At 46.2% G+C, this 16,728-nt stretch overlaps 1 protein-coding gene across 2 annotated transcripts in view; it reads left to right on the forward strand.

Moving 5' to 3' along the window:
• LOC137631713 (uncharacterized) overlaps positions 1-16,728 on the forward strand; it is a 158,016-nt gene that overhangs the window by 131,780 nt on the left and 9,508 nt on the right. For both annotated transcript variants that reach the window (XM_068363590.1, XM_068363589.1), the window contains exon 9: positions 7,717-7,936. In XM_068363590.1, the coding sequence (XP_068219691.1) occupies positions 7,717-7,936 (220 nt within the window). The remainder of the gene's footprint in view (positions 1-7,716; positions 7,937-16,728) is intronic.

The following is a 16,728-nucleotide window of genomic DNA, read 5'->3' on the forward strand; positions in this document are numbered from 1 at the left end:
TCAATTTATGCCTTGTGAGGGCACTGAGGTTATATCTCAAAATAACGAGAAGAGCTTGAATTCAGATCAAGAGGCTCTTTGATAGCGCGGGGAAGACCAAGAGGAGACTTACTCTCCTGGATCAGACAAGTTATAGAGGGCCTTCCATAAGAGTTAATGTGCGATGCAGGTATTGCAAGCGGGCTTGTGGAAACGTCAAACAACGTTCACCACCCACTACCTGCAAGACATAACCTACTGGAGCCAGGACACATTCTGAGTAGGTCATGTAGTGGCTGCTCAAAATGTGGTTTAGTACACCTCAGTTCCATTGTAGGACAAACCTTAGCTACAAGTCAGTCAAGGGTGAATGTGCGAGTGACTGGCCACTTACTACTTCAACCTACCTTCTCTTGGGGTGCAACATCCGAGGAAGTCTGCATAGCTGACCTCGTCTACCATGCTCTTTGGGCAACCTGATATATGCGTATATATTTATGTCCCCGTTCTCCAACGAGATGGAGTCGGGCTATGTGTAGATTAGTATTGGGCTCAGCTTTGCTGTGTACTTTTCTATTCAACTCACAGTGATATCCTTTTCTTTTTCCAACAATGATTGCACAGTCGGTCACCCTACAAGGATAACGAGGTGTCAGGGCCCCTCTCAAACAGCTCGTACGAAGCACAAGTGGTCATCCTTGGACATTCACCAGCTAGTTGGTTTGAGGACATCCATCCAACTTGAGGCGAGACCCCTACGTAAAGTGTGTTAGGTTTGTATTTTGTGGAGGAACAAATGACAAGTTTTTAGACAATTTGTAATTTCCCTAGCACCTACCTCCAAAAAGTCCTGCTGCAAATGCAAGTGAAACTTAGTAGCAAGTGCTGAATCGAGTAGGGGCTAGCCTACCATGCTCCTCCCCCGCTAACTAGTGGAGGGTAGTTATACCTCATAAACAAAGCTTCATCAGCTAGTTTCAACTTCACCGAAATAAATACTCCTTACATAAAAAGCTCCAGGTTTGTATTGTTAGGAAACTACAAATTATCTAGTCATTTTTGGAGGGTTATTATTATTCTGTAAAAATGGTATGAAATGTCTCAAGGTTCCTATTAATAGTGTGTTTTTAAATATTAAACTTAGCCGGTGAATATATAATAGCTGATGTCTCGGACGGCTCGACAGAAACACAAAAACTCGCGAGCGATCGCCATGAAGGTTGCGGGTGTGCCTACCAGCGCCAACTATCGGCCAGATACCGCATATACATGTAAACAGCCTCAGTTCTTCTCTGTCGGTCTTGTCGACAAGTTGATTCCGTTACTCGCTGTTGACCTGGAGTTTTTCGTCATCTTGGTGAAGTACTTCTTTTTGGTTTTGAGCTTTCGCAGTGCAGGTGTTTTTATCTTCAATTAAAACTCTTGAACCCTTTTTTGGATAGCTTTTATTGTTGATGACTTTGGATTGTTTTTGGATTTTCTTTGACTTTTCAAAATGGATGACCCTTCTCCGATTCCTAAATTTCGTAAATGTAATGCTAGGGATTGTAACAAACGTCTTCCAAAGGCCTCTCTCGACCCACATACCGTGTGTTCTAATTGCCGGGGTAAAACCTGCCAATTAGGAGATCGGTGTGATGAGTGCGTGGTACTTTCGGAATTCGACTGGCTAGAGTTTGATAAGTATTCTCGTAAGCTTGAGAGAGATAGGGTGAGGAGAAGTTCCTCTAGATCATTAGATTTTTCCTCCTCCCATGCCCCTGAACCTAATCCTTCCCCTGTAGTAGTTGTGCCTGAACCTTCTACTAGCACTCATAAACCATCCATGCGGGATATGTTGCTTGCCATTCAAGCGTTGGGCGAGAGAGTTGAGTCTTTGGCAACGGACCGTAATCAACTCATGGCGGATGTGAAAGTGTTAGAGTGCCACATTAGAAAATCGTGGGGATAAAGTGATTAGTGCGCAAAGTGTTTTTAGTGTTGCGACCGAGGGTTCGTCTGTTCGTGCTTGTCGTTCTCCTAGTCCGAGACCTCTTTCAAGCTCCCATGCACCAGGGAGAAGTAATGTCGTAGGACTTATGGGGACGAGAGGCTCTAACCAACGAACAGACGTTCCCTCTATGGTTTCGGGCGTGTCTCGTCAAGCCCGCCCCTACCATAAGACGAGCGAGGCGGTTTTCTCCTCGTCATCTGAAGGCTTCTCGCGAAAGAAACCTTGGAGCAAAGTTTCTAGACCCTTAAAGCGGAAGTCAGTCCCTTCAGGACAGGTCCAGCGTCCTGGCTGTAGCCATTGGGACAGCTCTGACCCTTTGCAGTCATCGGAAGACTGCTCGCCGCTTAAACGAAAGCGTAACACGGGCTCCGAGAGTCTCAGTAAAGGCAATGTTTTGCCGTCACAGACGTTACCATCGTCTCGGCCCGTACCGACTCCCGTTGATCCTAAATGGGTTGTCCTGCAGGATATGCAGAATAAGCTTGCCTCCCTTATGGAGGAGTATACCGTTGAGCAGGTTCACGATGATCCTCGCCGTTACGCTGATCGAGATCCTGGCCTTCAGCCGCCCAAACGAGCCTTTACTCTTCCTGTTGACGTTACAAAGTCACGTCAGTCACGTGACTTGGAGCCTCACTCGATGCAGTCCCGTGTTGACTTTCAGCCGCTTGTTGACGTTCAGCCGCTACCGCATGCTCGTGTTGATGTTCAGGACGTTCGCCAACCAGCTCAGTTGCCTTGTTTTGACGTTGAGCGTCAAGCACCGCAGTCAAGGGTTGTTTTGACTGCTCAACTAGGCAGTCAAGGCAGTCTCGACTTGACGTCGAGCGTCCTCCCGCTCCTGTTGCTGTTGCTGGTCAGTCCTTTAAGCAGTTACATGACGTAGCGTCCTTGACTGCCACTGATGCTCCTTTGCGTGTGGACTTTGCTTGTCAAGCATTGCCACCACGGCAGGTCTCTCCCTTGCTTGAGACTCATCAATTGTCGGACGAGGTTCCTTCAGGTGAGGATGTTGCTGATCCTCTGCCTTCCTTGGATTTTAAGAAAATCATGATGGTTTTTAAGGATTTTTTCCCAGATCATTTTGTTACTGCTGCTCCTCGTTCGCCTCCGTCTGAGTTTGCGCTAGGCTTAGCTACTGCCAAGCCTTCCTTTACTAAGCTAGTGCTTTCTCGCTCTTCTAAGAGGGCTTTACGTCTACTAGGCGACTGGTTGGTTACCAGGAGGAGTTTGGGGAAGACGGCCTTTGCCTTCTCTCCTTTTAAACTAGCTTCTAGAGCGAGCGTCTGGTATGACACGGGAGAAGTTCTCGGCTTGGGAGTCCCTGCCTCTGCCCATGGTGACTTCTCAAGTCTCGTAGACTCTCCCCGTCGCCTGGCCATGAGACGCTCTAAAATTTGCTGGTCCTCCTCGGACCTTGACCATCTCCTTAAAGGGGTTTACAGGGCCTTCGAAGTTTTTAACTTTTTAGATTGGTCTCTAGGAGCATTAAGCAGGAAGATCTCGTCTGCCGACCAGGATGTTTCCTTGCTCATTATGTCTTGTATGGACAAAGCCATCCGCGATGGCTCCAATGAACTCGCCTCCACCTTTACGTCTGGAGTCCTGAAGAAGAGAGAAACCCTTTGCTCTTTCCTTTCAGCAGGAGTTACTCCCTGTCAAAGATCGGAACTTCTCTTTGCTCCCTTATCGGCTGCCTTGTTTCCTCAACAGCTGATCAAGGACATTGCTGCTTCGCTTGTACAGAAGGATACACATGACCTGATGGCTTCTTCTGCTCGCAAGGGAGCTCCTTCTTCATCCTTTGTTGTGAGACCCAGAATCGAGACTCCTGCGTCTAGGTTTATCCCGCCCTTTCGTGGCAGAGCTCCCAGCAGGGGAGGCGCTCGTGCCGACGGAAAGAGAGGCAAGAGGAGAGGATCCAAATCCTCCCGTGGCAGAGTCTGACTGCCCACGTCCTCAGACAGCGGTAGGGGCCAGACTGAACAACTTCTGGCAGGCCTGGGAGAAGAGGGGTGCAGACCAAGAGTCTGTGTTGTTGCTCAAGGAGGGGTACAAAATACCTTTTTTTTATGCAGACCTCCTCTAGTAACAGTTCCTCTAGACCTCTCTCCCAGGTATCGAGAGGAGTCAAAGAGACAAGCTCTACATCACCAGGTGTCTCTGTTGCTAGAGAAGGGAGCGGTGGTGAAAGTCTCGGACCTTCAATCACCGGGATTTTACAACCGTCTCTTCCTAGTCCCAAAGCATACGGGAGGTTGGAGACCAGTTCTGGACGTCAGTGCGCTCAACGTTTTTGTTACGAAAACAAAATTCACGATGGAGACCACGAAGTCCGTCCTAGCAGCGGTCAGAGAGGGAGACTGGATGGTCTCTCTCAACCTGCAGGATGCGTACTTCCACATTCCTATACATCCGGATTCTCAACCGTATCTGAGGTTTGTTTACAGGAATGTGGTGTACCAGTTTCGAGCACTGTGCTTTGGTCTCAGCCCTGCTCCTCTCGTGTTTACGAGGCTCATGAGGAATGTGGCAAAATTCCTTCATTTATCGGGAATTCGAGCCTCCCTGTACTTGGACGACTGACTTCTCAGAGCATCGTCCAGTCATCGCTGTCTGCAGGACCTTCACTGGACGTTGGGTCTGGCAAAGGAGTTGGGACTGTTGGTAAACTTAGAAAAGTCTCAACTGATTCCATCCCAGACGATTCTCTATTTGGGGATGGAGATTCGCAGTCTAGTTTTTCGGGCTTTTCCGTCTGCCACCCGAATAGAGCAAGCCCTGCTCAAAGTCCGACTCATGCTGAAAATAGACCGTTGTTCAGTAAGAAGTTGGATGAGCCTCGTAGGGACTCTGTCATCCCTGGAGCAGTTTGTCTCGCTAGGGAGACTTCACCTTCGCCCTCTCCAGTTCCATCTAGACACTCACTGGAACAAGAGCAAGACTTTAGAAGCTGTATCAATCCCGGTCTCCGAGCCAGTAAAAGCATGCCTGAACTGGTGGGACAGCAACATAAGTCTGAGAGACGCGTCGGATTTGGGTTGGGGTGCGACTCTGGACAGTCGGGAATGTTCGGGTCTTTGGACGTCGGTTCAGAAGAGCATGCACATCAACGGCAAGGAGCTATTAGCAGTCCACTTGGCCTTGATGAGTTTCGAGAGCATTCTTCGAAACAAAGTGGTAGAGGTCAATTCAGACAACACCACAGCTTTGGCGTACATCTCCAAGGAAGGAGGCACTCACTCCCACACACTGTTCGTCATCGCAAGGGACCTCCTCATCTGGTCAAAAAATTGAGGCATCTCCCTGTTGACAAGATTCATCCAGGGGGACTTGAACGTCTTGGCAGACTGTCTCAGTCGGAGAGGTCAGGTGATCCCCACGGAATGGACCCTCCACAAGGACGTGTGCAAGAGTCTTTGGGCGACTTGGGGTCAACCCTCCATAGACCTCTTTGCCACCTCGTTGACCAAAAGGCTCCCGACCTATTGCTCGCCAGTCCCAGATCCAGAGGCGACCCACATAGACGCGTTTCTACTGGACTGGTCTCACCTGGACGTGTACGCATTCCCACCGTTCAAGATCGTCAACAAGGTACTGCAGAAGTTCGCCTCTCACGAAGGGACAAGGTTGACGTTGGTTGCTCCCCTCTGCCCGCGAGAGAGTGGTTCACAGAGGTACTTCAATGGCTGGTAGACATTCCAAGGAGTCTTCCTCTAAGGATAGATCTCTTACGGCAGCCCCGCGCTTCGTCTGACTGCCTTCAGACTATCGAAAGACTCAAGAGCTCGAGGCTTTTCGAAGGAGGCAGCCAGAGCAATTGCGAGAGCTAAGAGAGCTTCTACCATCAAAGTATACCAGTCGAAGTGGGAAGTCTTTAGAGACTGGTGCAAGTCAGCATCTATTTCCTCTTCCAGTACCTCTGTAGCCCAAATCGCAGATTTTCTCCTACATCTGAGAAATGTTCGCTCCCTCTCAGCGCCCACTATTAAGGGCTACAGGAGCATGTTGGCGTCTGTATTCAGACATAGAGGCTTAGATCTTTCCAATAATAAACATCTCCAAGATCTCCTTAAGTCTTTCAAGACCTCTAAGGAACGTCTTATGGCAACTCCTGGATGGAACTTAGACGTGGTCCTAAGGTTCCTAATGTCAGACAGGTTTGAGCCATTACATTCAGCCTCCCTGAAGGATCTCACCCTCAAGACGCTTTTCTTAGTGTGCTTGGCTTCGGCTAAAAGGGTCAGCGAGATCCATGCCTTCAGTAGGAACATCGGCTTTTCCACAGATAAAGCCACATGTTCACTTCAGCTTGGTTTCTTGGCCAAAAATGAACTGCCTTCTCGTCCTTGGCCTAAGTCATTTGATATACCTTGCCTGTCAGAGATCGTAGGCAACGAGCTTGAAAGAGTACTGTGTCCAGTTAGAGCTCTGAAGTTTTATTTAGCTCGTACCAAATCCTTACGAGGTGGATCTGAGGCCTTGTGGTGCTCAGTTAAGAAGCCATCATTGCCTATGTCAAAGAATGCTTTGTCATATTTTATTAGATTTTTAATCCGAGAGGCTCATTCTCACTTGAGTGAAAAAGACCGTTGCTTGCTTAAAGTTAAGACGCACGAAGTAAGAGCTATAGCAACTTCCGTGGCCTTTAAGCAAAACAGATCTCTGCGAAGTATTATGGACGCGACCTTTTGGAGAAGCAAGTCGGTATTCGCGTCATTTTACTTAAAAGATGTCCACTCTTTATGAGGACTGCTACACACTGGGTCCATTCGTTGCAGCGAGTGCAGTAGTGGGTGAGGGTTCTACCACTACATTCCCTTAATTCCAATATCCTTTTAATCTGTCTCTTGAAATGTTTTTAATCTTGTTTTGGGTTGTACGGAAGGCTAAGAAGCCTTTCGCATCCTTTTTGATTTGGCGGGTGGTCAAATGTCATTTCTTGAGAGCGCCCAGATTAAGGGTTTTGATGAGGTCCTGTTGTATGGGTTGTCGCCCTGGATACTTCAGCTCCTGGAAGTCTTTCAGCATCCTGAGAGGATGGCTGGACTTCGTGAGGAAAGCGGACTAACAAGGCAGAGTAATCGTCAGAGTCAGCTTCCTTACCAGGTACCTATATTTATTTGGGTTTTGTTATGATATAACTGTCAAAAACTCTTAAGCATATACGCCGTAAACTGTATTAATACTGGTCTCTACCCACCACCATGGGTGTGAATGAGCTATTATATATTCACCGGCTAAGTTTAATATTTAAAAATGATATTTTGATTATAAAATAAATTTTTGAATATACTTACCCGGTGAATATATAAATTATAGGCCCTCCCTTCCTCCCTGATAGAGACCCAGCGGAATGAGAAGAACTGAGGCTGTTTACATGTATATGCGGTATCTGGCCGATAGTTGGCGCTGGTGGGTACACCCGCAACCTTCATGGCGATCGCTCGCGAGTTTTTGTGTTTCTGTCGAGCCGTCCGAGACGTCAGCTATTATATATTCACCGGGTAAGTATATTCAAAAATTTATTTTATAATCAAAATATCATATTTATTCAATGTAAAACACACACAAACAAAAAACTCTCTCTCTCATATTTCTTAATACTGTATTGAATAGAGAACTTTTATTTTCTAATATTTATAGTTGATCATTATACTTATTATGGAATAATTTATATAAAAAGGATTCTTATGGAAAGATTATTGTAAATTATGGTTTTTAATTAATTTTTTTTTTTACAGATATTGGTATTGGAATTACAAAATTGCAAGTTAAACCAGATCAGTCAAGAGAATTTAAGGGTCTTTATAGATATCATGAAAACTTTACCAGAACTGCAAATTTTAAGACTCACGGATAATGATTTTTATTCAAGGATTATAAAAGAGGAGTTGCCTCATTTAGCAAGTAGCTCAACACTGCGGTACCTCTGCCTCACTGTACCTTCTGATGCATACCTAAGTAAGTTTATGTTTACAGTATGTGTATAGTTATTTTTATCCCTATATTGAGTTCCTTAATTTTAGGCATTTGATAGCTGAAGTTTAGGTTATTAATGGGGTGTATTGTGAAGATATACAGTAGCACAAAAGTTGCAGTAAATATGATAGATTTTTTTATTCTAGTACAAGGATTTAAGCATGCTGTGCACAATATTGAAGTTCAATATGATAACTGCCTTGGAAAATGTCAAAACTCACTCGCTCGCACAGAATGCAGTTTTTGTTTATTTATTAAAAGAAACAATTATTAGAGATATTTAAGTTTTTAGTTTATAAAACAAGCTGTTTGTTCTAACACGGAGTACTTACCTCGAACTACTTTCTTAGGAGAGTCTGGGAATCTCCTTAATCACTGACCAAGAATTTTGCGTAGTTCCCCCTCTCTCCACTACCTCGCAGGGGCGCTCCGGGGTGGAAGGATACTCGGCCTGGTGCGACCCGGGTCACGCGTGGGGTCGCGCTTGTTAGCCAGTAAGCGTCTGGTCGCGGCGTTGACTACATCTCGCCGCTTTCTCTTACCCTGGCCATTCACCTTGTGTTCCCACGTGTTCCTTTGTGTTCTCCTTACCTTGTCCCACGTGTTCCTTTGTGTTCTCCTTACCTTGTCCCACGTGTTCCCTTGTGATCCTTTCTCTTGTGTACCACGTGTTCCCGTTGTGTTCCTCACCTTTCCCTTGTGTGCTTGTGTCGTTTGTGTTCGTTTTACCATGGATCCTCAGCGTCGCTGTCCCGGGCCCCAAGCTGGTAAGTCTTGTGGGGCATGGCTCTCGTCGCCTTTGGTCGACCCGCACACCTTATGCTCCTCATGTCCGGGGAAGAGATGTTCCCTGGCCTCCAAGTGCCCGAGTGAGAGTCTTGGCTGGAGCTCCAATGGACCCTATACGCGAAGAAGGAGGCTTCTAAGAGGTCGCCGAAGAAGTCAGGTCTTTCTTCGCTGCTGACGTTGCCCTCGGCCCAGTCTGAGAGGGGTTCCCCTTCGCCATCCACTATCCAGAGTAGGGGATGAGGTAAGACCGTTCGGGGAAGCGGCCCATTGCCGTTCCCCATGAGTCTGATGTGGGGGATTCTGTGTCCAAGGGGCCTGTGCAGACACGTGAGGGGTCTGCTAGTGTGGCGGGAGGGTGTGTTATAGACGAAGGCCTGGTCCCCGCTGGACCCGTCGTAAGTGTAGACCCGGTGTGGGGGGGGTGCCGAATCAGCGCCCACCCGCACACCCAAACAGTGCTTTTCAGGTTCTGAGGGTAGCCAGAACAAAGAAAGGTGGTCCACATGCTCCTCGAACCCCGACTCCATCGTTTGGATGGCTCCTAGGATGCCCTTCAGGTCCCCCATGAGGCAGGAGGAGGATATCGAGGGTTGGCCCACCATTCGTCCCATCATCTGTTCACCCCCGGCGCCCTTGGCCACGCTTCTGCCGGATTTCATGGAGCCCGTGACCCCGAGTACCAGACCCAGAACACCCAGGAGGCTCGTGATAAAAACGGAGGTTTCAGCTTCCTCGTATTCTGCTGACAATTTTTCCTACGACTCCTATTCGTTGGACAGCTACAGTGTTTGAGACTCTAGGAGGAAGAGGAAGCGGTCCAGGAGGAGGAGATCAAGCCCACGCAACAGCCCGCCCAGGAAGAGGGCGAGGTCCTCGAGGAGAGACTACCGTAGGAGGTTGCCACTGAAGTAGCGGTATGTTACCGTTGTATGTCGTCGTCGAGAATCCAGCAGGTTGGTTGCCGCTCCCGTTGCCCTGCACAGTGTCTCTCCAGCTCCGCCCGCTTGTCGGGTGCAGCCGTTGGTACACTTGTTGTTACCCCGGCCTAGTAAGTCGGCGGCTCCACCCGTGTGTAGGAAACTCCCGCGGGTTAAGCACAGCAACGCAATCCCAGGATCTTTTGTCGCAGCGGTCCCGGCCAAGTTTCGGGATTCACCGTTGCCACAACCATCAACCAGCCCCATCCGGGTGAGCCCAGGAGGGGGTAGACCCATGACGGCTACCTCTGCTCCGATGGCTCTACCCGTGACGGAGGCACCCGCTCCATCATCCTACCAGGAGGGTAGGGAGGTCTCCGTGCCCACGGATCCCTCCTCGTTTGAGGAGCCCTCCGACGCCTAGGTACGGTTAGTAAACCTAGTAGACTCAGGTGAGTGCTCTGTGGAAGAGGTCTTGTCCTACCATAAGGTGCTTGCTCACATCCGACGGCACCATAGGTTGGACGAGCCTCAACCAACAGTTGAACGAGCTTGGCTCTCAGGTCTGTACAGGATGCTAGAGGACCCTGTCCAGAAGAAGCCGTCCCTGACCCTGCCATTAGCCCCCGATGTTGCCGTGGGGATGGAGCACGTAGACCTTTACGTGGCAAGACCGAAGAATTCTTTGAGGGCACAGGGCTCATTCAAACTCCTACCGGGTCTCAAGACCCAGAGAAAGTTCTGTGTACCTGACGGTCATCATTCAGGGCCCCGCATGTTGGAGGAAGCGGTCGCTACCCTGATCCAGGGCAACTCTGACGAGCGTAGCCTGAACGCTCCAGTGGTCTTCTCACAAACGGAGACCGTCATGATGGAGGTCACCGCTCAGGACGACATAAATGTGACCTCTTGGCTGTATTGGTGGGCCTTTATGCTGGCAGACTTCCAAATTTTGCACGACCTCTCAGTGCTGGACAACCAGGCTCTTCTGAAGGAATTGATCTGCTCGGGGGGTAAGGCCATGAAATTCCTGACCTTCCAGTCCCTTATCCAGACGGCCAACTGGGTTCTGAGGAGAAGGGACACTATCCTGAAAAGACTATCCCGCAGGATCCCCCAGCGAGAAGCAAAGTTCCTGAGGAACTCTCCCGTCTGGGCTGAAATGGTGTTCCCTCTCCAGACCGTAGCGGAGACGATGGAGAGAGTCGGCAAACTGAAGGGGTCAGCCAAGCCCAGGCAGCAGTTGCCAAGGCGGCCCCTTGTGAGGAGACCTTCGGCGGACGGGGCCTACCCGTCTACCCCCCCAGCTAGGCAGGAAGCTTTCACCTCTTCGTGGCACCAGTCTCCTCGCCCCTCCAGGAGGAGTGGTGCTCAACCTCAAACTGCCTATAAACCCAAGTTCTCAGGGTCAAGGAGAGGCCGGTCAAACCGCCTCCATAGAAGGAGATACAGAGAGAGGCCCCCTACACCTTCCCACGCCCCTGGTGGGAGGATGCCTCAAACATTTTTAGTAATCATGGCGGGACAACGGGGCGGACCCATGGACGGTAACTGTTCTCAGGGAGGGATACAGGATTCCCTTCCTGTCAGAGATGCTCCGTTGCGGTTAGCTCCTAACGACTCGGAGAAGAGGACAGCCCCGCAGGGAGAGGTAAAGACTATGCTGGAGAAAAGAGCCCTGCAACCCGTGCATGAGCCGTCACCGGGCTTCTATAGCAGGCTCTTCTTTGTGGAGAAGGCGACGGGAGGTTGGAAACCGTTAATCAACATCTCAGCATTGAACAAGTTCATCAGTAAAACCTCTTCAAGATGTACACGCCGAAGTCGGTGTTGGCCGCCTTGAGAAAAGGGGATTTCATGATGTCCCTGGATTTCAAGGATGCCTACTTCCAGATTCCCGTTCACCCCTCCAAGAGAAATCACATTCTCAAATGAGTTTGCAATGAAATGTAAACAAGACAAAACCACATTCACTAATGAAGAGTTTGCAATGGAATGTAAACATGCTAAATTGAAAATATCTACATTTACAATATGTATGTACATTTATATATAAATTTAATTACTTTGTTGTACTGCATTAAAAACTAGAATTTATTTGTAAGCATAAAATAGAATCTTATTAGTTATATATTATTCAAAAATGGTATTTTCATTATAAAATAAATTTTTGAACATACTTACTCGGTAGTTATATATATAGCTTACGTCTCTGACGTCACGGCAGAAAATTCAAAACTCGCGCCAATCGCCAATTGGATAGCCAGGTGTGCCACCCCTGCACCCTTGTGAGGTACCTAGGAACCATTCCAGGAACCCTCATATATTCCATGCCTCTAGTCTCCTAGAGGGGAGGAGGGAGGGACTTAAATTTAACTACCAGGTAAGTATGTTCAAAAATTCATTTTATAATGAAAATACCATTTTTAAACATCAGACTTACCCGGTAGTTATATATATATATAGCTGATTAACACCTTTGGTGGAAGGTTAGAGACAGCTAGTATATCTGGAATTCTAGTTAAAAGTTAATTAAAACAAACTTAAGGGTTCGTACCTGATAAGGAAGCTGACTTCAATGATACTCTGCCTCATTATGTCTGCTAGCCTTACGAGATCCAGCGGTCCTCCCAGGGGGCTGAAGATCTCGTAGGGACTGTCAAACCGGTGTATATACCTCATTATGACAGAACCTCCTCCAATAACCCGTTCCGGGTGCTCTCAAGGAACAAATTCGACCACCTGACAAAAACAATGATTGTGGAAGACTGACACAATCTCCACAAACAACCATAAAACACAATTAAAAGTACCAAGAGAAGGAAAGGTTATTGGGCTTATGGGAACATAGTGGTGGATCCTTCGCCCACTATTGCACTTGCTGCTACGAATGGACCCAGAGTGTAACAGTCCTCGTAACGAGTCTGAACACCTTTCAAATAATGTGATGCAAACACAGATTTGCTCCTCCAGAAGGTTGTGTCCATTATGCTTTGTAGTGATCTGTTCTGTCTGAATGCTGCCGACGTTGCTACTGCTCTGACTTCATGAGTCTTGACCTTTAAAAGACCAAGGTCGGATTCATTACAATGAATATGTGCTTCCTTAATTAAAAGCCTGATAAAAAATGACAAGGCATTTTTAGACATCTGTAATGATGGCTTTTTGACCGAGCACCATAAAGCTTCAGAATTGCCTCGTATATCTTTCGTCCTATCCAAGTAGCATCTCAGAGCTCTTACTGGGCATAAGACTCTTTCCAACTCTTCTCCAACCAAATCCGTAAGATTTGGAATCTCGAACGCTTTGGGCCAAGGTTGAGAAGGGCGTTCGTTTTTGGCAAGAAAGCCTAATTGTAAGGCACAGACAGCTTTACCATCATAAAATCCAATGTTCTTGCTAAATGCATGTTTTTCAATCACTCTTTTGGCTGTTGCAAGACTAATCAAAAATAAAGTCTTCATAGTAAGGTCTTTCATAGAAATTGAACCTAGTGGCTCAAACCTGTCGCTCATAAGATACTTCAAAACAACATCCAAATTCCAGGCTAGAGAATCTTGGTTTCGTTGTTTTGTAGTCTCGACTCTACACCACTCTCTAAAAACCTCCCACTTGGACTGATAGACTTTGATAGTCTAAGTTCTTCTTGCTCTTGCAATGGCCTGAGCTGCCTCCTTCGAAAAGCCTCTAGAGATCAAGTGAGTCTTTCGATAGTCTGAAGGCAGTCAGCTGAAGAGCGTGGAGATTTTGATGGAATCTTTCCAAGTGGGGTTGTCTAAGTAGATCTACTCTTAATGGACGTATTCTTGGAGTGTCTACCGCCCATTCCAGTACCTCTATGAACCACTCTCTTGACGGCCAATAGGGAGCCACTATGGTCATCCTGGTGCCTTTGGATGTTACAAATTTCTGTACTACTTTGTACAGGATCTTGTATGGTGGGAAGGCGTACAGATCTAGGTTGGACCAATCCATAAGAAACTCGTCTATGTGGACTGCTTCTGGATCCGGCACCAGGGAGCAATACGCCTCTAACTTCTTTATCTTTGAGGTTGCAAAGAGATCTATGCATGGACGACTCCAAAGACGCCATAGGCTCTTGCAAACTTGAAGGTTGAGTGTCCACTCTGTCGGTAGGATCTGACCTCTTCTGGCGTTATAACTGGTAAGGTTGGTTCTCCAGTCGGGACATCTGATCATGCCTTGATTTCATTATTAGTGAAGACTGAGCAGCCTGTCCCTGATATATCATATTCTTGTAAAATTTATATGAAATCCCAAGCAGACTGGAATGGGATTTTACATGATCTTTTGTGCTTGAATTGGTCACAATTATATAATAGTGTAGATCCTGTTATCCCTTTGAATGAGAATCTAGTCAACATAATTGATAGGCGTATCCCTTCTCGTGTGCTAAGGTACCGAGTGAAGGACAAACCGTGGTTCAATGATGATTGTAGACGTGCTTTTTTGGAGAAGCAGGAGGCCTATCAATTTTGGAAGGGTAACAGATCAGATTTGACCTGGAACAACTATACTCAGCTTCGAGCTTTTGCTCAGAGAGTTTATGCCTCAACCGAAAAGGAGTACAATTTAACCATAAAAGAAACACTTTCTGGTACAACTCAGGAACATAAATGGTGGTCTACCCTTAAATCTGCACTCTTTGGTGTAGATGCAACAGTTCCTCCTTTACTTAAACCAGATGGCTCAGTCACTCACTGTCCAAAGGAAAAGGCAACCCTTTTGGCTGATGTTTTTGACAGTAAACAGAGTAATGAAAAACTTGAACTTCCTCATTCCTGTTTTCCTGAGGCTAAACTAACTAGTTTAGCTTTTCGATCTCGTGAGATTAAAGCTCTGTTGATGGACCTTGACGCTTATGGAGGTGTAGACCCATATGGTATTTTTCCTTTGTTTTTTATAAAGACAGCAGATTTCTTAGCTCCAAAGTTATCTGTTATTTTGCGCAAGTTAGCAAGAAGAGGAGCTTTTAGCACTAGTTGGAGAATTGGTAATGTTACTCCTCTATGTAAATGTGTTTGTGGTAGCTCAAGTCCCACTGATTACCGCCCCATTTCCATAACTCCCATATTATCTAAAGTTTTTGAACGTCTTCTGGCAAAACGTCTTAATAGGTTTGCTGAAGGTAATCATCTACTCCCTAGTTTGCAATTTGGTTTTCGTAAAGGCCTTGGAGCATGTGATGCCCTTCTTACAATCTCCAATGCTGTACAGAAATCCCTTGATTGTGGTCGGGAAGTTCGTATGATTGGCCTTGATTTTATTGCTGCCTTTGACCGTGTTAATCATGAGGCCCTTGTTTTCAAACTGAAACAGTTGGGAGTGGGTGGGTCGTTTCTTAGCATTATTACTGATTTTTTAAGTAATAGATCTCAAAGAGTTGTTGTTGATGGGCACTATAGTGATTATAGGAATGTGATATCCGGTGTTCCACAGGGTAGTGTTCTTGGCCCATTACTTTTCATACTATATACACATGACATGTGGTTTGGCCTAGAAAACAAGCTTGTTGCATATGCAGATGATGCTACTCTCTTTGCATCAATTCCATCCCCTGAATGTAGATCTAGGGTTGGTGAATCCCTTAATAGAGATTTAGCTAGAATTAGTGCATGGTGCAAATTATGGGGTATGAAGTTGAATCCTAACAAAACTCAAAGTATGATTGTAAGTAGGTCAAGGACGGTGGCTCCTCAACATCCGGATCTCAGTATTGATAATGTTTCTTTAGATATGTATGACTCTTTCAAAAGGTTAGGTGTGATTCTCGACAGTAAATTTACTTTTGAGAAACATATAAGGTCTGTGTCTTCTTCAATTTCACAAAAAATAGGCTTATTGAGAAAGTCTTTCAAGATTTTCGGTGATCAATCTATTCTGAAGAAGTGTTTTAATTCTTTCATTCTACCTTGTTTTGAGTATTGTTCTCCTGTCTGGTCTTCAGCTGCTGATTCTCATCTTAATTTGTTGGACAGAAACTTACGGTCTATTAAATTTCTTATTCCTGATCTAGATATTAATCTCTGGCACCGTCGTTCAATTAGTTCATTATGCATGTTGCATAAGATTTTTCATAACTCTGACCATCCTTTAAATTCAGATCTCCCTGGACAATTCTATCCTGTTCGTAATACTAGGCAGGCAGTTAATTCTAATAGCCAGGCCTTCTCCATCACGAGGCTCAATACTACGCAGTACTCTAGAAGTTTTATTCCAGCTGTGACCAAGTTGTGGAATGATCTTCCTAATCGGGTGGTTGAATCAGTAGAACTTCAAAAGTTCAAAGTTGGAGCAAATGCTTTTTTGTTGACCAGGCGGACATAGTCTTTTTATAGTTTATTTTACATATTTGTATTTGATGTTTTTGATAGTTTATTATATGACATGTCTGTTTTGACGTTGTTTCTTATTTTAGAATGATTTATTGTTAATTTGTCCTCTTCATTTATTTATTTCCTTATTTCCTTTCCTCACTGGGCTATTTTTCCCTGTTGGAGCCCCTGGGCTTATAGCATCTTGCTTTTCCAACTAGGGTTGTAGCTTGGATAGTAATAATAATAATAATAATACCGAGGCTGTCTGCCATTACGTTTGTCTCCCCTTGAATGAATCTTGTTAGAAGTATAACGTTCCTCTCTCTTGACCACAAAAGGAGATTCTTTGCTGTCTCGAACAGAGATATCGAGTGAGTTCCCCCCTGCTTGGTAATGTACGCCAATGCTGTCGTGTTGTCCGCATTGACCTGAACCACTTTGTTGGTGACTGATTCCTCGAAACTTTTGAGAGCTAATAGAACTGCCAATAATTCCTTATGGTTTATATGTAAAGACTTTTGTTTCTCTGACCATAATCCCAAAAGCTTCCAACTTGTTTAGGGTTGCTCCCCATCCTGCGTCCAAGGCGTCGGAGCATAACATAAGGTCGGGGCTCTTTTGTGATAGGTCGAGACCTTCCTGGAACTTGTTCGGTTCTTCCCACCACCGAAGGCAGTCTTGGATGGCGTTCGTAATCGGAATGACATCGCTTCTAGGTCTTTCTCCTTGT

Source organism: Palaemon carinicauda, chromosome 40 (genome assembly GCF_036898095.1).
Source record: "Palaemon carinicauda isolate YSFRI2023 chromosome 40, ASM3689809v2, whole genome shotgun sequence".
Taxonomy (NCBI): domain Eukaryota; kingdom Metazoa; phylum Arthropoda; class Malacostraca; order Decapoda; family Palaemonidae; genus Palaemon; species Palaemon carinicauda.